The 25,003-nt window shown below is 39.3% G+C and overlaps 1 protein-coding gene across 1 annotated transcript; it reads right to left on the bottom strand.

Moving 5' to 3' along the window:
- Positions 1-19,134: 19,134 nt before the first annotated feature.
- ptf1a (pancreas associated transcription factor 1a) lies at positions 19,135-20,554 on the bottom strand. The gene is made up of 2 exons (XM_017434346.3): positions 19,902-20,554; positions 19,135-19,505 (listed from the first exon to the last, which is right to left on the bottom strand). Exons 1-2 carry the CDS (start codon positions 20,476-20,478, stop codon positions 19,303-19,305), a joined length of 780 nt encoding a protein of 259 aa, XP_017289835.1. The 5' UTR covers positions 20,479-20,554; the 3' UTR covers positions 19,135-19,302.
- Between the last annotated feature and the right edge of the window lie 4,449 nt (positions 20,555-25,003).

Below are 25,003 nucleotides of genomic sequence, written 5' to 3'. Positions count from 1 at the left end.
TCCCAGAAGAGCTGGAAGAGGAGGCTATGGAAAAAGAAGTTTGGGCTTCCTTGCTCAAGCTGCTGCCCCCATGACCCAAATGGCCAATGACTTATATATTATAGACATGACATCACATGACTTTGGATGAGCTAAAAACACTGCCATCTGCCACGGAAGTAGTTCAGTTCAGCTTTTGCGCTCAGCAATACAGTAATGCCTTCTTATTGTGCCGCATTTTCCTGCAAAAATCTTTGCAGAAAATGTCCAGACAGCATTACATTTCAACGGTAAGTGTTCTTCTTGTAATAACAAGGCTGTTTAACTAGGAGATTACTGCCTGAGTCTAACTTTACTGCAGAAGACATACATCAATATTGTACTTTACTAGCGCTAGTTTTAACGTAAAACTTTCTGTTTTATGCTTCTGTTGAGTCAAGGTCTGGCATTTAAACATAAACACGTGTGGTATTCACTGAAAAGTTAGAATCTTCTAAAAAAGCTTGTGGACTCACTTGGAGGTTTGTAATTAAATGTGACAACCTGCATGCGTGTAACATGAAAATAGAGGCTTATGTTAGCGCACAATACATTGCGTATCTACTCAGTGTACAAATTGTATGAAATATGAACACATATATTACACAAAACACATTAAAGTGACCATGTAGCCTATGATTTTAAACTAATCCATGTAACGTACCGTTAATTATTGTACTATAAATTTAATTTAACAGCGGAGTGTTGCCCAGTGCAAGTGGAAATGTGGCCATCGTGGACAGCACACAATGTCTCTAAAGCTGGGCAACGTGAGGCAGCAGAGTCGCCATTTAATAACAACAACATGGACCACACATACTGCAGGTGGATCTCAACAAAACATGCTGTTTGTGTCAAACATTGTCACCTATATTGCAGGGTTTGTTGTGTGTCGGATCATGTCTGCTGTATGTTGTGATGTCTGCAAAGCATCCTTGGTGTCAGCTGCTATTCAACCACACCATGAGGAGTTGTATCAGTTGCTCAATTAAAAAATGAAGAGGGCCTTGTCACACCATCACAAGGTGTAGTCCACATCCTCACAGCAGCAGAGAAAGGTATCAGGCTGTTCATGAGCACTGAAACATGTCACACGTTTACACTCCTCTCATCTGAAAAAAGAGTCTGTATGACAAAAACTGACCAAGGTTATACTCCTCAAAAACCAGTAACTGCTTTCTGAGAATGTAACATGATCAGGCAATTTTAAATTTGGTGTCTTAAAACACACAAATGCATTTGCCTGATATCTGTACTTGCTTTTATTTTTGAAAAGTGTGTGGCTTTAATTTTTTTTTTTTTAATAAAATTTTTGGTCATTATTATTATTAATATTTTATTTTTTTGATCATTTGTTAAAAAAAATCTTTCTAGTGTATAGTCTGTATGAAAAATGATCGGTTTATGCCATTTTGCGTATAACATTGCTGATTTGACTACTGTTGTTGTGATTGTAAATAAATAGTTCTGAATTTACGTTTCTGTTAAATTCATGTTTTTTATTATTATAATTAAAATAACAGTGAGTATTTTTGACATTGTATGATAAAGTACATGCATAATCGGGCTCCTCTTACCCACTAAAAAAATTATTTTGTTAGTCCTAAGCAGTGTTTACATAGCCCTGCGCCTTTAAAAATACTTTAGTAAGATGGCGCCGCTTTCGCCGCACCTCAGCCCAAGCCTTTAAAGCATAGCATTGGGCATGTCATGTCTATAATATATACGTCATTGCAAATGGCAGTGGATGAAGGTATGGATGGATGCTCAGCTCATGATCCATTCTGTCTCCATGTTTATCTGTGTTTGACCACTCTGAACCTATCTCACACTCCTTCTTAGAGAAGCTTGTTTCCAGTAAGAAGTTATCTGGCTCCCCCTTGATGTTGTCCCTCCTCAACTTCTAAAGGAGGTCTTTCCTATACTGGGCCCTTCTATTCTCTCTATTGTGAATAGTGGTCTAACTGCTGGTGTGGTACCAAAAGGTTTTAAATATTGAGGTGTCTGTGTTACATCTGTGCTGTGTTGTGATGGGGCCTGACTTCCAAGTGGAGACATTGTCTTCAGGTACAATCCCTTCTTGGGAAGTGGATTGTGTTCTCCTAAGCTCACGATCATTGGAAAGCAACTGCATGAAGACGTATATGGTAAGTTATCTGTTGCATGGCTCAAGACCACACCTTATCACCATAAAGGTAATTGTATGTACTTGAATCCATGCTGTTAAAGTCCGTCCCAGTGAGATGTGTGTGTGTGTTATTCTACGGCTGGGTGTGGTAAATGTTTATAAAAAGAAGCAGCCCCGAGAGGAAAGGGGGATTTCACTGATTGGGCCAGAAGTCTTGATTCGGCACAGACTCTGTTATTTTGAAACAACTTTCACTGTTCAAGAATAACTTATGTCTGTAAAGTAATTTCTCTTGATCATTAACATCGTGGCTGTAATTATGAAGACCCAGAAGAACGTCCACCACTTTGAAGACACTTCAATATGCTGCTGTGCAACCCTTGCTGGAAAACAATAGCCTTGACCCCTGGGTAGTGTCAAACTTTTGACCTGTCTACAAACACCAATTTTTGTCCAAACTATTGTAAAGAATTATTTACTCTCAACTAAAGTCTTTCTTAGATCAGACGCACACTCAATTCTGCAGATGTTCCAGTCTGATTTTAAGACTCATCATAGCAATGAATCTCCTCTGTTAAGGGTTCTTAATGATGTCTTTATAGCAATGTAGGTTGATGACTGTACCATTTGTCCTATTGGTCCTAACAGCTGCCTTTGACACCATAGGCCATGAGGTCCTCATTTCAAGGTTTTAGCAGTGGGTGAGAATTATATGGTCAGTGCACCATTGGTTCAGGTCTTACCTCTCTGATAAAGGTTTTTGTTGTAACATCAAGGATTTTGATTCTACCTTTGTGGCCCTCCTGTATGAGGTACTGCAAGATTCCATTCTTGGACTTCTTTGTTTTTCTTTATACCTGCTACAACTAGGTGCTATTATTTATAAACATGACATTCCTTTTTATTTCTATGCAGATGGATGTCAAGTATATGTCCCTCTGAAGCACACTGTTGCATGATCTGTCCATCCTTATCTTGGATGCTTGCTTGACATTAGAAATTGGGCAGTAAAAAAGTTTTTCTAATTTTAATGTGAACACAGTGGAAGTTATGTTGTTTACACCCAATGGTACCAACAGCAATTCCTGCTATGCTTGTTTTTTTTTTATTGTACAGCACTTTGATCGGTGTTGCTGTTCTTAAGTGTTTTACAAATAAAAGGAGTATGGTATGGCATGGTACGGTACGGTACGGTATGGTATGGTATTACTGTCAATGCATCATAGGTGAGGTTAGAGGTTGGTCTGTGACATCATAGTGTTCAAAAGGTTGTGTTTAGGTGGCGCACACAAAAACACAAGGGTAGCATTTCAAGATTTTCTAGTTCTGAAACCCATAACAAAAAATATAATTTAGAAGCCCCTAAAATACAGTTTATATGTGGACACAAAGCTGAAATGTTAAAAAAAAACAATGTTTGCATTAGGATAGGGATATCTTCCGTAAGAGGCGAGCGTTTATTTTATTTTTTGTTCTTACATGAAACTACCAGTATGCCACATTTTAGTGCCTTCAAATTGAGAATACTAAATAGACAAGCAAAACACTATTTTTTGCAACTAGACCATCAAATAAAATATTCTAAAAATTCATGTGAATTGTAGAGAGCTTAGTGGAATTAATATTAATAGACTGTTTTGGTCATTGGAAGTACAGTAAAATTGTTATCATTTTCTAATTGATTGTGTAGGTCGCATAGAGCATTGTGAAATCATTCTTACATTATTCTTATAGATTGTGTAGGCTGTGGAGAGCATTGTGGAATTGTTTCTATGTTCTAATATATGGTGTTGATCACAGAGACCAAAGTGTAATTGTTATGTTCTTTCAAATCATGTAGGTCATGTAGTGAAATTGTTATCCAGTATAAAGGGGACCTTTGTCTGTTGGCAAGATTACTTATAACTAAACAACAGATTTTGATTAAATTTTCAGAAAATGTTGGGGTTATCACAAAAAACAATTGAATACATTTTTTTGGTGATCCAGATCACAATCAAAATCATTGATCACAGGAAGGATTTTATTGAATGTTTCATAAAGCAATCACTGAACATACATCTACAACTGATTAACTTTTAAAGTCAATCCAATTCAAGATGGCTGCCACAACTAATATGTCTTAGTTGGTTAGTTATACATAGCTTCAAGGAATGCTAGGCCTTTAATTTCTTTAAAGGAAATTAAAAACAAGTGCAAAAATGTTGAAATATATATTTAAAAAAGTGAAGTCAGATTTATAGTTCTGATTGTGCAAATGTAATTTTTGGCTTCTCTGTCACTGATTTTGAATTCAATGATTGCCCAACAAATTATGTTTTTTACTTTTGTATCCTGTAGTTGGCTTTAGACATCACATATAACTTCTGATGAAAAGACAAAATGTGATCACAAAAATAAAAAAAACTGTTTTTCAAGGTGTTCCTCAGTGCAGTTTCAGTTTGATCTGAAAAGTTTTATCCGATCAGTAAAAACCCAGAAAATGAATGGATAGTTTCCCATCTAAGCTTCTAAAACCAGTAATTCTAAAGGAAAATCCCAGTGTGGATATAAAGAGTGCAAACATGTTGTTAGCAGGACGTACAAGCGTGATAAATTTCTGTTCGTCTTTTGTCACTGAATACGTCTGGGCCCATATGCTGGACTACAAAGCAGTGTTTAAAAAGCCAGGCCTATCACATTAAAGTCCATAACAATCTGTGTTCATGGTAAGTTATCACTCTTAATTAATCACCCCCTACAATAGGATTTCTGATGTGTTCAAGCCGCATGAAAGCTACAGGTCAGGCCAAGGGCAGACTGATTCTCAGCCCCCACTCTCCGTCTTTTTCACTTCACTCTCTGTTGCTGCCCATCGAAATGCCTTTACATTTTTCTTTCTCTGGAAGTTTTCGGAAAAAAATACAGAAATGGCATTTTCAGCTAAACGGTGTGAATGCTGTGTACTAAATAACTTTGCTGAAATTTGCTGAAGAAGCTAAAACTAAGATGTTAGAGTTAAAACAAGCAGGGCAAAGGCTAAAATTAGCAAAACAGAGGCAAAAATGTGTAGAACATATGCTAAAATTAGCTAAACAAATGTTAAAGCTAAAATGAGCTAAGCAGTAGCTAAAAGTACTTGCAACCTGTCCAGGGTGTCTCCTGCGTCTCACACAGTGACTGCTGGAGATAGGCACCAGCTGCCCGCAAGGAGACACAGGTATAGAAAATGAATAGTTCAATGGATAGCTAAAATTAGGTAAACAAATGCTAAAGCTAAAATTGGCAAAACACAATCTATAAGTTTAAAGAAGAATAATAGCTAAAAACTAATAGTAGTAGTAGCTAAAAGATAAAAAATAGCACAGGAAAACAAAGACAGAGCCATACTGAAGCAGATTTTAAAGTGAACAATGTTCTTGAAGGAAATTTAAAAAATTCAAGTCATTGTTATGGGGATTTTTTTTTTGTAAAGTTAAATATTTTGAAAACTATAAAACTTACAAAAAACTAAAGTCTGAGCACTCTATTCCTGATCTAGCTGAGCTTTTGATAGATGAATGGTTAAAATACCACAAAATATGCTTAAGTAGTTTGATTGCTGTCATATAAACAGTCACGCAATAAAACAGAGTTCTGCATGGAATCATCCAAACAAACGCAAAGAGACTGATGGACAGGGATTTTCTTTTTAGTGAAGTTAGACGGACTGACTGTCAGGCTGGCTGAGTGCCTTCCTGACTGATTAAAACCCCTCCCTGCTCATTCAACTCAAACTGTGTTAGCCTATGAATGGTATTGTATTGTTGGGACTCTCCCCATTCCTGCACTGCTGAATGGGTTTAACCACTGGTTTAGATTCAGTTACACGGTTCTGCTTGAAAGTGTCTCCCTCCCACCGCTTTGGACTCCATGATTCCCTCGGCTGACCTGTTTAGAAGATGCTGTGGAAATGTCATGTCGCCCCTCCCATGGGCTGGACGCGACATACACTTTGATAGATAACAAAAAAATTCACTCTGAATTGAGTTGAAGCACAAAGTTCTTTAACACAATGAAGTGCTAGTCTACAGTGAAAAGCAAGAGTGTAGTAAACAATTCATTAACCAGTTAAACATAAATGAACAAATGTTAAACTTTTGCTTTTACGATTTGTTTTATTATAGAATTATCAACAGTACACATTTATTCAGTTTCATATCCAGTCTTCCTTAGAGGGAACCCAGCACTGAAAAAAACAACTGCCATCACAATCCTTAAGAAGGTAAAGTTTTGGTAGTTTAGATTATGACACCCGAGTTTGGTTCTGTTCTCTTTTCATTTCACTGTTTTTCTATCTTTTTACTTTTGAATGGCATTAGTTATTTCAGTTACTGTGCAACTGAAAAAGGCATTTTCAGGACATTGAAGTTACACGATTAAAGTTAGAAATGAAAACCATTCAGTAATATGGCTTTGCTTCTAGAAAATTGTTCGGTTGGAAATTTTTATATAGTATTATATGAGGATGTTTGTATGTTTTCGTAAAATAAAAATAACAAAGTAAATTCCCCTCTTAAAAACTTGACACACTCAGCAAAAAAATAAAGAAAAACATGACACTACATTTCATTCAGTTTAGGACAGGGGTGTCCAATCCTGGTCCTCAAGGGCCACTATCCTGCATGTTTTCCTTGTTCCCCTTCTCCAACACACCTGATTCAGTGGTTAAATTACCTCTTCTTGTTCTACAGAAACCTGTTAATTATCCATTGATTCAAATCAGGTATGTTGGAGCAGAGAAACAAGTAAAACATGCAGGATAGTGGTCCTCGAGGACCAGGATTGGACACCTGTGGCTTAGGACAACAAAATAAACCCCCCAAAATCTTTCTTTCATTAAAGGGATAGAGCTTCTAAAGAACTGTACTTAAAGACCCTTCACTACCTGCTCACCCTTAGAAAGTGAAAACTTTAGTAATTGAAAGATTTTAAAGTACACAGAGCCAAAACTTTCCTCTGTCCATTTCCATTGGTCTCCTGGTGTGTTAGAACAGGACAGGCCTGTAATCAATTAGCTGTTCTCCCCACACGTGTCTGTCAATTAGCCTATTCTCTGATTGAGGATATGACTGCTTTATTTGCAGAGCCCCATGCCCCCTCCCCTAACTGCATCACATGGAACCACTAACCCAATAACAACATGTTTACTTGACATATATTCGACTGATGCCACCCACTTAAACTTTAATCACAACACAAACTTCAGTAAAAGCCACATTTAGTCTAAATGATTACTTTAATGTACAGAGAATCATTTGTTCTGTTTTCTCAGCATTTAGAAATATAATTATAACAATTTATTAAACCAGATTGAAATGCTGTCACCAATCTAAAAGAAAATTCTAACCGTGGTTTCAGTAAACCTCTCTGTGGTATATTTGATTACATTATTTATTTGTTAATGTGACTGAAAAACATGAAATTATTATTGAAACTTTGTTTAAATAAACTTCTTCCTGGAGTGCCACAATACATCATTTCACAGCACACGCAGAAACTAACCACCGTACGCGATTAATCCATTTTTTCCCCAAGTCATTTTTCCTCTAATTCACACCTTCATACATGTGACCAAAACATCTCTCAGTAAGCCAGACAAACAAATAAACTAACAACTCTTCGGTAAGAGGGAAGTGAATTTAATCTGAATGTGAATTTAGCTATATAAACTAAACATATCTTACAGTTAAAAGCTTGGAACTCCACACTCTCCAGTTTTTTTTAATTGAGAAAGCTCCCTGGATGGAAAGAGAAACATCTTCAACTACAGAATACAGATTTTTTTTTTTTAACTTTTTGGATTTGGTTGTCCAGACTTAATGTAAACTGCTTAAAAAGTGGTTAGCCAGTTGTGAAAAGCGGTAAAATGTTGTGGAGATTTGCTTTAAACTGGTTAAATGGTGACTAAATTGTTGTTGAGACTTTCTATAAACTGATTAAAATATTGGCTACCTGGTTGTAGAGATACTGATGAATTGGGGTCCAGAAGAACAAGACCCTTAAACCAAAGAACTTAAATGAGCTTCCTTCGTAGGGTGGCTGGGCTCTGCCTTAGAGATGAGGTGAGGTGCTCCATCACTGAGGATCATCTTCACTTTAATTGGGTTGGCAACTGATTAGGATGCCTCTTGAACACCTCCCTCTGGAGGTTTTCCGGGCCTGTTCCACTAGAAAGATAGCTTGGAGTAGACCAAGAACTTGCTGGGAGGATTACGTATCCTCTCTGGCCTGGGAATGCCTTGGGATCCCCCAAGGTGAGCTGAAGAGTGTCAGGGAAGTCTGGGTTTTCCTGCTGGATCTATTGCCTCTGCGACCTGACCCTAGTTGTGAAGACTTCACATAAACTGGATAAATATTGGTTATCTAGCTGTGGAGAAATGGTTAAGTTGTTGGGGAGACTTCCTGTATAGTGGTAAAATGTGTGTATCCCACATAAATTCAACAAACAATGAATCTGAGCAGTTTCTTAAAAGGTCACTAGGCAGCAGTATAAAGTTATATAAGAGTTGTGGCCATAAAGAAGATGAATGTAAGGAGAAAAAAAAAGAACACAGAATCTCTGGTAAGTTTTCATACTAAAGTGGCAAACTAAGCAAGCAATTATCTACAAGTTAATTCTAATACTGTAATGTCCTTTAAATCACTGTTATTTTACCTTCAGTGTTTTTTGTGAATGTTTAAAACCAGTTGGAGATAATTACTGAACGTGTGAAGATTAATTGTTTGGCATATTTCTTTAATGAAAAATAAGTACTTTTACTGGTGTTCTGCTGTTTTAATTGCAGATGTTCATTGTTGTTACAGGCAATTTTTGTATCAGGATTTTCTATGACAATTTTAATTAATTTCACTGTAGTTAAACCCATATGCATTATAATGAGTAACAAATTATTAGAATCCATGTAACGTACCGTTAAGCTGTTAAAACACAAAAGATTTGTTGTTCATAGTTGAATCAAATCATTTGCACATTGTGAAAGACATGTGGTTACTATAAAATATTGTACAATATGAGAGATTTTCTCTGCAATGTGCAGTTTTGATTTAGTTTTTTTTCCTAAGTCAATATTAAGAGAGAAGATCCCATTGGTGAGCCAGAGTCAAAATCCATGTGAGAAGATTCCATGTCCTCCATAAAACTACACTTGGAACTGCAAGAATTAACATTCTGATAGATATGTGTTGGGATTGCATTATAATACAGTACCTGGTATCAACTATATCACACGCACCACATAACATTTGAACTAAAGAAGATTAAAATCCACCTTGAACTTAAGTGCTCTAAAAGAAACTCTGAATGGACTAATATAAATCAATTGACTGATAACTGTCAAGAACAAAAAGGTCAAAGTAAACTTGTTGTAAAATTGTTATTTTTGGGTTTATATGTTTGTTTAAAAGAATATATTAATAGACAGATTGTAAACTGGTTGTAAATTTCTTGATAAGTGTAATATTTGCTCCTGAGCCAAAGCCTAGATTGAAAAGGCCCAAATGATTTATGTTCACTGTAATCTTACGTATTTCCTGTAAACTGGCCTGTCAGCTGTTACCTGGTTTTGGAAACTTCCTGTAAACTGTTTAAATCAGTGTTTTTAATGTCCTGTACCGATAACTATTCTGCTGCCTGTTATAGATGTTTCCTCATTTCAACACTACTGATTCAAATAATTAAATTATTTCCCTGGCAGGTCATCAAGTAAATCACAAGCCTGTTAATAAGTTATCAATTTAAACCAGGTGGGCTGAAGCAGGCTAACATGTAAAACATGCAGGACAATGGATCCTTAGGACTAGAATTGAAAAGTACTGGTTTAAATATTGATGTATTGTTTGTGGAGACTACCTGTAAATTTGTTAAATAGCTATTAACTAGTTTTGAAGACTGCCAGCAAACTGTGAACTACAATTAAAATAAGAATACTGTAATAATCCCAGGTGGGAATTGGGTTTGTTACACTAGCTAAAGCAAAAGAAAAATAGTTAAATAACCCGTAACCCCTCAAGGATAAATAATACAGTACAAGCAAATGACAAGTCCTGGTAAAGAATAAATAAATCAAAAGCACAATGTCGGGATTTGGGGGTTTTGTGTTTTAGTTTATTGTTGTAGTGTGTTTCATGTTTTCTGTTTCTGAGTCTTATTGTCCTTCATGTCTGTCTTTTGTCGTCATCTGCTCCTCCCCTGTTGTCACTCACTTGGTCTCCTGCCACGCCCATCATTCCATCTGTTTCCACTTTTCCTAATTACTGCGAGTGTTTAAAAACCCGATCATCACTTCCACACTGTAGGTTCATTGTTTGCTATTCGCCTTTCTATGTTTCTTTGTTACTTTGCCATGCCCTGTCTTAGATTTTTGTTATGTCTTAGTTGCTGCCACGTCAGCTTTTGCTTTTGTTTATTTTCTTAAGTTTAATAAATTAGTTTTTTGTTTTAAGAATGAGTCTGCACTCTGGGTTCGTCTCTGTCTCCACCGAGCATGACACACAAGATACAGTGCTCAGTTTATTTATATAGCACAACTCAGGGCACTGCACACAAACATTCACATACATTATAAAAAAAACAATTAGTAAAAAGTATCTATCTAGAAAAACCAGCAGACTGTGTTGAATTTTCACTTTACTCTTCACTCCTCTCCCATCCTGAGCAGCACATTGGCAGTTTAGTTAGACACTATCACAATGAAATGTCCACTAAAGGAAGCAAATTATCAATTCAAATCATTTCTCCGTGACATTGTGAGTTACAAACTCTTACAGACTAAAGGAAAAAGTTCAAAATAAAACAGATATAATTCTTGCTCCTCTGCAGGTGAAGTCTTTGAGAAAGTAGACGGAAGAGATGGCTGATACTAACAAAATCTACCAGTGGCTAGAATTGGCTAGATTGAAGGACAAGACAGAGGCACTAATCATGAAAACAATAGATGCCGGGGTCTGTCATACCAGTCAGGACCCAAGATGCAGGCTATGTTAAGATGCCCCTGTGACAGTCCAGCACATAATAGCAGGATATAAGATGAAGGCAGGCAAAGTGTACATGGAACACCATAACCAAGTGGCTGGAAAAGTGTACAGGAACATCTGTACTGAGTATGGACTGAAGGCCCCACAGTCAAAGTGGGAGACTCCACCTAGAGTGGTGGAGAATGGTAGGGCTAAGATACTGTGGGACTTCCAGATCCAGACTGACAAACAAGTGATGGCTAACCAACCGGACATTGTGGTCATCAATAAAATACATAAGAAAGCAGTGGTAGTGGATGTAACAACAGGATGAAGGAGCATGAGAAACTCGAGAAATGCTAAAGGCTTAAGGCAAAATAGAGAAGCTGTGAAGAGTCAAGGTCTCCGTGGTGCCAGTGGTCTTTGGAGCACTCTGTGCTGTGACCCCCAAACTGGAAGAGTGGCTCCAACAGATCCCAGGAACAACCTCGGAGATCTCTGTCCAGAGGAACGCATTCCTAGGAACAGCTAAGATACTGTGTAGAACCCTCAAGCTCCCAGGCCTCTGGTCAATTTTCAAGCTCAGAACCCAAGCTTGAGGTGAAGTGGAACCACCCATGTGGAAGAAATATGGAGAGCTTGTGTCATTCTGTGTTTGTCTGTATATCTTTTCTGTCCTCTCAAATCCCAACTGTTGTAGCAGGTGGATGATTATCCTGAACCTGGCACTGCTGGAAGTTTCTTACGTGTTATTTGTTAAAAGGGAGTTTTTCCTTTCCACTGCTGTTCTTGAGTCCACCATTGAAGGCAGGGTTTGAAACATCTTAGTTTTTAGTTTTCTTTTCAAATCTGGGATGTTGCTGTCATTGAAAGAGATGTGTCACGTTGGTGACCGACCTTTGAGAAGTTAGCATTACTATAATTTAAACATATACAAATTATGTTTTTTTTTTCAGCAGTGTAACTTATAACCTGTTTTGTCCTGTAATTTAAAGAGGTTTTTATCTAAAAACACAACAGATGAGGGGGGATCGACTACTGATTACATGTAGTGCTGTCAGGTCTTCCAATAAACAAACAAATAAACAAATAAAAAAATAAATAGAACCAAAGTATTGTTCAACATTAGAAATCGTGGGCATAAAAATAACTGACACATAAAATATTTTATTTGTAATAAAAAAAATAGATATGTTTCTGACCCAATGATAAAATGAGTCACTAATTTTAATTTTAGATGTTACAAGGTCTATTCTATTTCATTCTATTTTGTTAGTTTGTAATGACCATTCTAAACAATTTTGAGAGTAATCAAATATCCAAATCGTGTTTTTATTTAATTTATTTTTTTAATAATAACAGTAACAATTAGGATTATTTTATTACTGATTCCATGTTATTTAAAACCAGTGAAGGACTTACTTCTGTTTCCTCTGATTCTACAGGACACTTAATCAAACGAAAACTGGCTTATTTATGTTATTAAAAATTTGAAAAGGAAAAAAAAAACTGTTTTGAAACTGTTCTATTTCAGTTGCACAAAGTCCAACTTCATAAGAGTATTTTGTGCATGTGGGCTTTTGTTTTTGATTGATTTGACGTGTGCATAATGCTAAGTTTCTGTGCGCTATCGACTGACTAAAATGGCCTTTTTGTGCCACTTGACTTTCTCTCTCACACACAGCTGCATTTGTCTTGCAAATCTATCCCCGCTGCGCCGCGCCGAGGCGAGGAAAAGGGAGCAGTCGGACATGAGTGAAGTTCAAGCCAGCGAACAAGCGGAGAGGCTGTTCCATAGCAGCAGCTTTTGTTCATATCAGAACGGGGAGCTGGTGAAAAATGATGCATGCTTCTACACTGCTGAAGCCTGGCAACTGACAGAGCAGGGGCTGAAGGGTGGGGGTGAGGGTTCACAAAATCCTTCCCCGGAGGCTGAAATCAGCGGTGGAGGGAACAAAGGACCCCCCGGCCCTAACGGGCCGAGTGGCCGCAGCTCATCGTGGGGATCAGCTGGATGGAGGCTCACACGTCCAAACGGCCGTGACTGAAATTAACATATTTGTAATTTATCACTTTTTGTAGAGTTATTCAGAGCTGGAAGAAGAGAATCGATCATTTGTCAAAATGCGGCTGAAGAGTTGAGCTCATGAATCACCTCAAATTCTGAAGTCACTTCAGTCTGAAGGAAACAAACGCAGCAAGTTGTTACCTGCAGGTTGACTGAATCCTTCTGCTCTGAAACCTGCCCAGTCTGCTTCATTTCCATTTTCAAAGGAGCCTCTGGGGTGAATAGACTGTAATATTTCATCATGGGGCACGGAAAAGCTGTGCACAATGCCTCTCATATCCAGCCTGCTTTCACACGTCTCTCTGCCTAATTCATTCAAAGGAGCATCTCCTTCCTCCGGAGCGGAGGTCAGGCTGGCGTGTTCTGGCCACCAGGAGGGTTTTTCAGGGGCCAGAGGCGGCCAGCTGGCTCCAACACACATATACACACGAACACACACGGAGCAGAGTTTGATTTAAAATTCTTCTGCAGATAAAAATCTTATTTATGAAATATATGACTTTTTTTTTCTTTGTTTGGATCATAGGGCAACAACGGTTTGTGACGTCAGCGGGCGCCAAATGAAGATGGGAATGACTTATTTTACGCAAGAACAAAGTGGTAACGTTTATATGCCACCTTTTACCGATAAAGCTACAGAGTGCTTTATAATAAAACACATAAAACAATATAAACACAAAGCATTCGAATTAATTAGGTAAATTAGTTAAAAAAAGAATAAGAAAATAAGTATGGTGTCATAAAATATCATAAACAAAAGCTCACACGTCTTCAGTTGCTTTATGATGGAATCAAAACTATCAACACAAAAAAACAGGAAAGTTTATTTCACAGCTGAGTTGCAACATAAAGACCAGCCAGAGTTTTTACTCAGCTCGGAACTTAAATGATCCCGTATCCCTCCCTGTTTCTAAAAGTTAATAGCGTCCTTAAAATGTCAGACAGAGACTGTCAGAGGCTGTCAGAACCAAACCAAACCAGAACCTGATCGGAGTTCCTTTCTGATGCCCCGCAGCGGCCTCTGATGGCCCCTCAGGGAGCAGAACCGCCGTGCGCTCCGGTGTCACTTGTTGCTGCTGGCGCATCAAGTTGGGTCATTCAAGAAGTCCAGTTTCCCTAAAAGAACTGAAGTTAGGATGTGAAGGGCCAGGCGGGGATAAAAGACCAGTGCCTTAGCACCATATGCTTAATGGCTCCAGCCTTCCAGTCTTTATTAAAGGCTAAAAGTGGTCCTTTAAAAGTTGGAAAGGCTCCTTTATTTGAGTTAGATGGAGCACTTGCGCACAGAAGCAGACGCGCGCGCTGCCATTGACTCGGTCCTTTTCTTTTTCTTTCAGGAGTCTGCAGCGGCTACCGTCACTCTAACATAAGCTTTTCATCTGCATGCTTTGTTCTCCGTGAAAGTAATGCTGCGAATCAAAGACATGACAATATTTTCCATCAGCTTGGAGACCCGGGACAAGGGCCCTCGAGCTTTGGCAAAAATCAGGCCTGGTTATTCATCCTGTCACTCTGCACCTGTGGTCCCGCATTCAAAGTACACAAACCTGTCCCTATTAACATTAATTATTCACAAACAGCACAAAGGCTGAAACAGAGCAGGTTGAAGTCTGTTTATGGCTCCTAAATGTTTTATTTCTCTGAAGATGTGCCCAGAGTGCCCGGCTCCCTTTCAGCTCGAGTCTCGCTGCACGGATTATACAATCGCAGCATCTGCCTAATCTGTCGGATGAAAATATGACACAAAACAGAGCTAAGAAAAGATTTGTTACATGCTAGTAACGAGTGATCACCACGGGAAACAATGCTGCGTGATGCTGGGAACCGTATGGTTCCGGGGCCACTCGGGACAGTTTAGGCTCTTGTAAAGAAAGCACCAGGTGATTACAAGTAAATTGCCTTTTTCCCTGGAAAAAAACGTACCAAATCCACCTCTTTTCTGTCTTTGAAAAACTAGAAGACGTAAATTAAATTGGCTAATCGAGGCGCAGCGAAAAGAGCTCGCACCTAATTGGCTGAGCGTGCACAAAACAAGCGCGGGGCACGTTTGGCCCGCGTGGTCCGCGCAGCGCTTTCAGCCCGGTGTCACATCTTTGGAAATGTGTTTTTGTTATTGCAAAATGTCATGCTTTACAGCGGCCATATTGTGTCTTGCACAAAGGCTGATGGAACATTAGAGGCGATGAACACGGTGCCAAATCCATCTCCAGGACACCACAAGGGCCACTCTGCTTGCTTTAGGCAGCTGCTTCTCAGGGACCCGGCGCAAGGAAATAAAAACACAAAGTTTGGGCTACCAGGTGCTACGGAGACATAACCCTGCCAGAGGGACCACGAGACGGTCGTAAAGATGCATTTAGGACAGGATGGTCCCGCCTGACAGTAAAGAGGGTGGTGGTAGTGGTGGGTGGGGGGAACACATCTCTCTGCTGCTCCAGCAGACACCTGTGGCTGGAGCACATTGGACGGTGGACAGGGTCAGCTGGACAGAACCCCGCCCGGAGTTTGCGGTGGTAATGATGACACCCCTTCCACCCAAGCCTACCCCCACGTTCCCCACCCCCACCCCACCAAACCACCACTACTCACACATACACGCACGCGCACACTGAGTTCATGTTCTCTGCTGCGTAAAATCCATCCTAAATATAACGTCCGCGGAAAACACATGGAAATTGACTCATTAACACAAAAAGGAAACACAAACGACCAGGGTTCATTTAAAGGACAGAAGAGAGAAATTTTTATTTAATATAATGAATAAGTCCGGTCCGGCTTACTGTGAGCCTCCAAGAGCAGCCATCGTTTAACTGAAAAACAAAGAAAAGCAGACTCTCTGAGAGGCGCATAGTTTTATTGTCCGTCAGTGATCGGTGAAGACATGGACTTAAATGTTTTTTCAACGTAGTTTTGAGTTTTAGTGTGTTTGTCTTTTAGCAGGATATCTTTTGAACCATTGTACGGATATTAATGAAACTTTCAGAAATTAATCAATTCATGTACATCTACAGGTGATTAACTTTTTGAGTCAGTCCAATTGAAGATGATCGACAAAGCAGCATGTGCCCTACTAGTTGAGATGTTTCTCGCATCTATTTTTATTCTGTTTTAGTCTATATTGACTGCTGTTTTTTTAATATTGCATATTTACACTCTGGATACCTCCTTTTAGGTAAAGGGAATTAGATTAAATTTACCTTTTGGCTATGAGCTCAAGTAGATTTACATTTTCACCTGTTTGGATGTTCAATAATACTACATTACTAGACTAGATTGTCATTTATCCAGGGCATGTTAAATTCCATCCATTCATTTTCTTTATCCACTTCTCCATTCCGGGTCACGGGAAGCTAGTGTCTATCTCCAACAGTCGCTTTGCGAGAGGCGGGGGACACCCTGGACAAGTCGCCAGTCCATCGCAGGACCGGCATGGTAAATAAATAAATAAATTTTAACAAACTAAATTTTAATTCTGTAGTTTAGAATGCTTCTCTCCCCACCAGGGGAGCTTTCTCGGTTCAAAACTCTACAGCTTTGAATTGATAAATTCCCTGGATGGGAGGCAAACAGTCTTCAAAACAGAAGTCCAACTATTGTATTTTTTTTCTTTTGGTTGCTGTTATTGTCGTTATGCTATATACTTTGTTTGTTTGTGTGTTTGTTTATGGATGTTCATTAATGTGCAATGTCCCTTTCTTAAATACATACATGTTTATATAAATAAAAATTTAAACCTTGGCAAAGACAAAAATAGCTAAAGCTCAGTTAATTTTACAGACATCGATGAACAATATGGTGATTTGCTGAAATTCATCCTCAACACATAATCTGAGCTTGAGATATTGGGATATTACATGAGATCGTGTATTAAACTATTTTTATGTTTGACCAAAATAAAAACTTCGTCATTTCACAGCATAAGATAATCTTAGTCTAAAACTCTGCCATAAAAGGTGGAGGGCGATATGTATTGCATAAATTTAGGACTAGAGAACCTTTTTTGTAAAAATTCTAAATATTTTCATTCTTTGCTACTGAGAGTAAGAAGGGTGGCAGTTTTCTTTACTGTAGGGATGAGTTGGAACATTTCCTTTGAACGTTGTGTTTTAAACGTCAAACCTGGTGTTTTTTACTCTTCTTTCCACTGTTGGACCTGAAGAAACCAGGCTGTACAGAACACGAGGTTCGGATCTTCTGCTGGTCCTTTCAGCTCTGTGCCGAGCCTTTCTTTCAGCAGAATGACTCTTTGGGCCGTAATGTCCCGGGCCGCGAAGCTGGAGGAAATAAAACCTGTCACACGGGTAAAGGCTGCGGTTCTTTGAGGAGCTGCCAAGCCGCCACGGAATGAACAGATAGCCGCGAGCATTTCAGCCGGGTTCTTCCGCTTCACTTAGACCGGACCAAAGAATGCTGAGAGGCGTACAGGCACCAAGCGCACAAAAACGAGCTGAAGACCACAAAGCTACTACTGTTTTAGACCCCTCTGTCCCCTGACCACCCCACCCCCCTCCCCGACACACGCACACTAATATAGACATAAACACCACCACCACCACAACCCCATACGAACACCAGTCTCCTGAACACCCCTCGAACCCCAGCCCCCCTCTCTCTGTCACAACGGAATCACATGAAGCAGCTCTGATTTGACTTTCTAATGTCTGTAATCGGATTACATGCTGCGGCAGTAATGGAATTACATGCTGCTGTCATCAAACACACACACGAAGCTGCATGAACCCACCAACAGGTATTCTACCTCTGGTTCCGTTCAGTCTTCAACTCGGAGTTTACGTGCTTCATACATGCAGCAGAGTTTCGCTGCAATGAGGGATTAGGGATGGGAGGCTCACAGACAGGGGACATGTTGGAGGGATGCTGCTACCGCGGGAAAATGTGTCCGTGCTGCACCTGCAACTCGGAGCCGCATTCAACAGCTCCGCCGAACCCTCAGCTGTTCGGTTCTGCTGCGGGGCCTCATTAGCATCTTATTTACATTCTCGCCTTCAATAAATGAGGTCCGAATAGGTTTGTGTTGATGTTCCGACAGAATCTGGGCCTGCGGGTCACTCAACAAAACCGGTCCGCCACGATTTTACAGTAGCACTGAGTTTAGAGCAGAGGTTCGATCAGTTCCGTTTGTTTTCACTAGTTTGAATCTGTGAAAAAGCACAGACGCTGATTAAAAAAATAATTTAGTAAATCACTAATTAATTAAAAAAACAAAGCGTGAACAAACGAGAAATTTACGCAAAAATTATTGTTATTGATCATTATTGATTATTGAAATAGGCTATTGATCAGGAGGATTTTATCAACGATTGTTTGTTTTATAAAGCCTGTCAATACAGAAACAAATAAGTACATGTATTTTATAGAGTTTTGAGTCTAAAACTAGTTTATCTCTACGAGATTAGTGGGGAAAGTGGGAAAACTAACTGCGCAAAACTACATAGCTATATCAAAAGAAGTCATCTGTGTGTTTGTAGCTTTATATGCTGCAGCCTCATATTTATTTTCATCCAGGTTCATGTTTCTGAGCAGGTTTTTACAGGAAGTAAAGAAAGATCATTTCTTTATCACGAGGTTTTATTTGCAGATAAAATCCTTCAACACAAAAATAAAAACGCTTTTCTCTCATTGAAGTTAAATATATATATATGTGTATATATATATATATATATATATATATATATATATATATATATATATATATATATATAAAATTCCCTTCTCACCCTCCGCGGGTGGTCTTTGTTTCATCCTCTGAGCTCGGGTCCTCTACCAGAGGCCTGGGAGCTTGAGGGTTCTGCGCAGTATCTTGGCTGTGCCTAGAACTGCACATTTCTGGAATATATGGAATATATATATATATATATATATATATATATATATATATATATATATATATATATATATATATATATATATATATATATATATATATGTATGTATATGTATATATTATTACATGTGGAAAAATAAATACATGATTGCCTGAATTACAAAAATAAAATTATCAACATGATAAAACTATAAACACACTGAAAGCCACAGCATGACTTCACAGGTCTAGGAGAACTAGAATTAGTCGGTCCAGTTCAACTGCTTCTCTTCAGGCCACCAGGCCGAAAGGAGGCTTGTTTTCAATGTCTGTCAGGCCCGTCAGCCCGTGCAGTTTTCGTGGGTCCTCCGGGGTCCAAACCTTGGCAGTCCGGATGATATTGTGCTCCCGTAGCTGCTTCTCATCAGACCAGGACAGAGAGTGACCCGCCAGGGGGGGCAGGCCGTAATCCGGGTCACTGGGAGAGGGAGACCCTGAGGAAAGACAAAAACCCAACATTATGATTTAGCTGTCTTTGTTTATTGTTGTTCGATATTAGAACTGTTCCAAATTAATTTTTGTTTGGTTTGTAATTCTGATTTTCTTTAGGTTTATTTGTTTTAATTTCACAACCGTTTCAGATTCAGTTGTTGTTTGTTTATTGCTTTTGAACCCTTTCAGATTGAGTTTTTATTTGTTTAAGAGCCGTCTCAAACGCAGCTATTGTTTGTTTATTGTTTTAGAACTGTCGCTGCTTAATTTGTTCTTTATTTATTTATATGTTTGTCTTTTCAGAACTGTTTACGATTCAGGTCTTTGTTTTCAAGTGCATGAATAAAAATCATGGTTTTGGAGGAAAACTGCGCGTGGAGGAGGTATGACGCTCTTACTTGTTCCTCTGTGGCAGATGATGACTTTCTTGGGATGCGCGTGCGTGTCGCTGCTGGAGTTTCTAATGGGCAGGTCGGACTGCACGAGCTCGGCCAGGAAGTTGATGTATCCGATGGCGAGGCGCAGCGTGTCCACCTTGGACAGTCTCTTCTCGTAGGGCAGGGTCGGGATATGGGAGCGCAGGCCTTCGAACGCATCGTTAATGGACTGCATCCTCCGGCGCTCGCGAACGTTGGCGGCTTGCCGCAGTTGCTGCAGCTCCACCTCTGACCGGAGTCGCCTCCGCTTCAGAACCGGTCCAGACCGGCCCATCGGAGGGGACAGGTCTGGGGTGCAGCCGTAAGAGGAGGAGGAGGAGAAGGACAAGTTGTTGATGTCCAAGTCTCCTTTGCCTCCTCCGTCTCTGCTGTAATACTCCTGGAGATGAGAGGTTAGGAAGTCCACGTCCTCGTCCAGGAAGTCCTCCGTGTCCAAGTGTTCGTCTCTGGAGGACTGGTCCGTGAAGAGCTCATCATCGAAATAAGGAGGGGATGACAGAGAGTGGAGCGCAGAGAATGGATCCAGGACCGAGTCCATGTTGGTCCGAGTGGCTCTCAGCTTGTGCTGCAAGAAACAATCACTAATCAGCTGCTTCGAACGGGAAAGCCACGCGAGTTGGCTTTATAGGAACATCCATGGTCGCGTGCCGCTTACCGAGAGGGACAGCCAATCATAGCTCGGTCCGTGAGGCGCACCGCAGAAACCACGCCCCCTGACAGAGCGGCTTGGGTTTACCTTCGGCAGTTCCACCGAGCCAAACAGGAACAGCAGGACGTCTGTCTTTCTCCTGCACAGACAGACCGATCCTATATGAGCTGGGCTAGAAACATCATATTTTACAGCAGCTCGCTTCTTGTTAGATCAGGCAGTGATTCGGATCTAACACAGGCTCTCCTGCCCATCCCGTCCCCTGCATACATCTTTTAGGATGGATTTTGTTAAACCCACATGTCACTGATTCTTACAGACTTCTATCTCGAACCTTACATATTTGTCTTACTCGGTCCACTCTCAAACTTGTTCTTGAGGTTCCCAGGATTCGCCTAGAACTAAAGACATGTGAAACTGTTCAGAACTTGGTACAAACTGCCTTTGTTTTTGATGCATCACATCTTTAAAACTGCAATGAAAGAATCGTGAAGCTGTTTCTCTCAGCTTCAACTGGTCCCAAACATGTCGGACTCAACTGGAGGAGGGTATTTTATTTACCCCCTTTGTTTTTAACCCAGGATTATTTTGTTATTCATATATAAAGCTTATTTTTATTGTTGTTTATAAGTTGGTTCTTCTTCATCCTCCTGAAGGTTCCCTGGAAGATGAGATACTGAGCGTTGGTTAAGCAAAAAATCGACAAATGGATGGACGGATGAATAAATAAATAACCCAAAACAGTCATCAGCACAGAACGTACATATTCTGCTAAAATTTTTAAAATAGCAAAATAACAACATTATTAATAATAATAATAATAATAATAATAATAATAATAATAATAATAATAATAATAATAATAATAATAATAATGGGTACAGGAATCCGTTTACCAAGACTGTACCTCTCCAGAACAGAACCAGACCCATCAGTTCACTTGAACCCCCCCCCCCGCCCCCTCAATTCAAATCAATAACTTAATTATTTAGATTAATGACTCGATTATCCACTGTGACCACTGTGAACCCACTCGGTCCCATCCTTAGATTATACTAGTATATGTCTGTATTCCAACCGCAGAACAGGCGCTCTGAGCTCGGTCATTAACCAACCGGAAGTGAGTAGCAACGGGCCTAAACATGTCCACCAGTGAAATGGTCCATGTTCTGCTTGTGCCAGACTGTGCTGGTCTGACTGGGACAACTGGTTGACAAATAAAAGCCCAGCGGTTGGCCCCGGGGCTCGCGCCTCATTGACACCTCACGCGACAAATAAAGCAGGCTGGTTTGGTGAAAACAGACTGCCCACTGATCTATGAGTGCTCACCTATTCAGCCCGGACCCAAACACGCTCACTTTGTTCTGCTAAAAAATGGAGCTGCGGGGGCGCGCACGGTGCGCGATGCAGCAGAAAGCTGCAACACGGTCCGTGGCCGTGGGAAGGAGAACACTTGTGTTCCTTTGGTCACCCACAAACATGAGGCCCGCGTGGGCTCTGAACAGGGTCCCACTAAAACCCGAGACGGCCTAGCCATCACACAATCCCGCACCTGTCCTACATGGTCTGATATTTGATAGATCTGATATTTGTCTGCAACAGAATGTAAAGATATTGATTAGATTAAAGAATCTGAAGGATTCGTGTATTTTGATTTATGTATTCTGGACTTTACTTTAAGTTTAATGAAGAATTTAAGTTGAATAAAGGAGTTTACTGTAGAATACCACAGATTATACAGAAAAATAAAAGTAAAAAATTAAACAGAATGTTGGATAATGCGACAATAATCTTGCTTGAAAATTAATTTAATACATCTTTTGAATGTAAGAACACAGGAGATAATGCAAAATAAAAAACGTTTTACCGTGCATAAACTGATGCTTGTTATGTGGTCTCAGAATGCGGGACAGATTCGTGGACACTGAGCTTTCCTGCAAACTATAAAGACTTTATTGGTTGATTGAATTTTTGTGCAAGACTGAGAGATTTCACGCTCAGAAGATGTATTGTGAATGACTCAGCCACTAACACATCAATATCTGGAAAATTGACTGAGTTATAGCTATTTTTCTGCTGGCCAATATTGATTAGCTGTGGCGGCCATATTGAAATAAATTGACTACAAAAGTTAATCAGTTGTAGATGTTCATCTATTGATGATTTAGCAAATATAAATAATTTGGGGAATCCTAACTGACCTAAAAAGGAAAGATTAAGTCTGATTTAATGTCAGACAGTGACACACACATATATATAGGGTCTTTTTCTACAGTAGATGGAAATATCTGGATTCAACATGTATTTTCACTTTGAATTCGAACCCAGACTTACTCGTATGCTTTTGTTGTTTTACTGCGTGTGTGTGCGTGCGTGTGTTTTTGTGTAGAGGCCGCGCTGGAGGTGCAAAGCGGAGGTTCATGGGAATACATACACTTGTTCGCTCGGGCTGTTCGTTTTTTCAGAATAGCAGCGCGTTCATGAATGAAGCGGCGTGAAGCGCGTGGTCACGGCACGTTAACAACCTGCGCTCTTTCAATTATCATGGAGTCCGCACAGGTCCGGGTCCAGGGGGACCGGGGACCGGACTGACATCAAAGGCTGAATTATTCTGCAGCAGAATCAGTAGAAAGAAAGAAAGAAAGAAAGAAAGAAAGAAAGAAAGAAAGAAAGAAAGAAAGAAAGAAAGAAAGATTTTTATTACTTTCTTCAGAGTCACAATTTTTTTAAAAACTTTTCTCAATATCTTTAAACTCTATGACTTGGGTCAAACATTGTGGGTTTTCTTCCTCTAGCTTCACACAACAGTTTACTTGAATTTTGTTCCAGTCCTCCTGACAGAACTGGTGTCATGAGGCTGCTGACTGACCTCAGGGTACAGGAATACTGGTGCCACAATCTTGGGAAAAGAACAGGTAAGTAAAACAGTTTGTTTTTTTTGAGGGCACAGGATTATTAGGAACCACAGTGTCTGCGGGAGAGAATTGAGTGAAAGTTAAGGTTTTACACAAGCACATCTTAAAGTTTGATTATTTTTACAATTTTTTCCACATAATGTTTTACTGACAGCTGAAGTCACACACAACTTCTGATCTGCTTAAAATTTCAGATTTTTTGCTAACTTCTTACCCCCACATCTCTTTTTGATACATGCACAAAAAAACATCAAAATGTAAGTTTGCATTAACACCATGTGTCTCTAACTGCAATAGTACTTGGTTTTTTTGTTTGTTTGTTTTTCAAATCCACCCAGAATGCATAGTGCACACCCTGGAAGTAAAGGCTCTTTTGAACTTGTTATATCTCCTACATAAAACACCTTAGACAAAAAAAAAAAAAAAAAAAATTCACATCTGTGGCCATCACAGCCTTTTGCAGCTCACAGTTCAAGACTTTCTAAGATCCAACTTAGAGTTTCTACAGAAACAGCAGCTGTTAGTTTGAGGCAATTTGTAGCAAGTTGTCGATTCATAAATCAATAAATGCATATAAACAATAAATATTAATAATATTGGGGAATTATTGCTAGCACAGATTTATGCATATGAAAAAGGAATCAGCTTAGTTGAAACTTTTGAAATCACATGGATGAAGAGGAATGACGCTGTACTTTAGGGACTTTAAAACAAAGTTACATATTTACACTATGATCAAATGCTGAATTGAGTTATGAAGGAATAATTACACCTAACCTTTATGCCAAAAGGGTGATTAAATTAAATAAAGAAGTTGTAGAAATGACATTTAGACACTAAAATATGAATAGCTCTTTAACCATATAGAAGTAGAGAACCTTAGACGATTATTTAATTAAAGAAAATCAAGATAAAATAAGTTTGATTCAAATAGTAAAAATATTACAAAAGTACTGTTTCAGTAAGTTGACTGTTATTAACCCAGAATAATTACTGACACCAGGACTATAACCAACACTGCAAAATGTGAATTGTAGCACATCTACATGTTGGTATTTATACTAATTATCATGAAAACATAGGCATAGGCAGACGTAGAGTTTTTTTCTCATGTCCCCCCAGAGTGCAGAGAGTGCACAGCCAAGCATCAGTTATATTTGAACTTAAACTATTCTCTTCAAAATTGAAAGCGAAGGCTCTTTTTAACTTGTCATATCTCCTACATAAAACACTGGAAAAACATAAAAAATCAGATGTTTGATCATCAGTCTTCTGCTGCTCACGGTTCAAGAATTTTTAAGATCTGACTTATGGGTTCTACACAACAATTGTTTGTTTGAGGCTTATTTTCAGTTTATTTCTCTCTGCCTCATTAACTTTGCTGTCAGGGAGTCACAGACACAGGTGTGTGGTTACTATGGTGATCATAATGAGCTACTGGCAGCTGTTTTAACATTTCCATTGATCTTGGTTCTCCTTATACTTCTTATGTACTTCTG

Source organism: Kryptolebias marmoratus, linkage group LG20 (assembly GCF_001649575.2).
Source record: "Kryptolebias marmoratus isolate JLee-2015 linkage group LG20, ASM164957v2, whole genome shotgun sequence".
Classification (NCBI taxonomy): Eukaryota; Metazoa; Chordata; class Actinopteri; order Cyprinodontiformes; family Rivulidae; genus Kryptolebias; species Kryptolebias marmoratus.
This window is presented reverse-complemented; position numbering and strand designations above follow the sequence as displayed.

Coding starts and splice junctions, on each gene's coding strand:
- ptf1a (XM_017434346.3), bottom strand. CDS start 20,478: ATGGACTCGGTCCTGGATCCATTCTCTGCGCTCCACTCTCTGTCATCC. Junction 19,506..19,901: donor CATCTGCCACAGAGGAACAA/GTAAGAGCGTCA, acceptor GTCTTTCCTCAG/GGTCTCCCTCTCCCAGTGAC.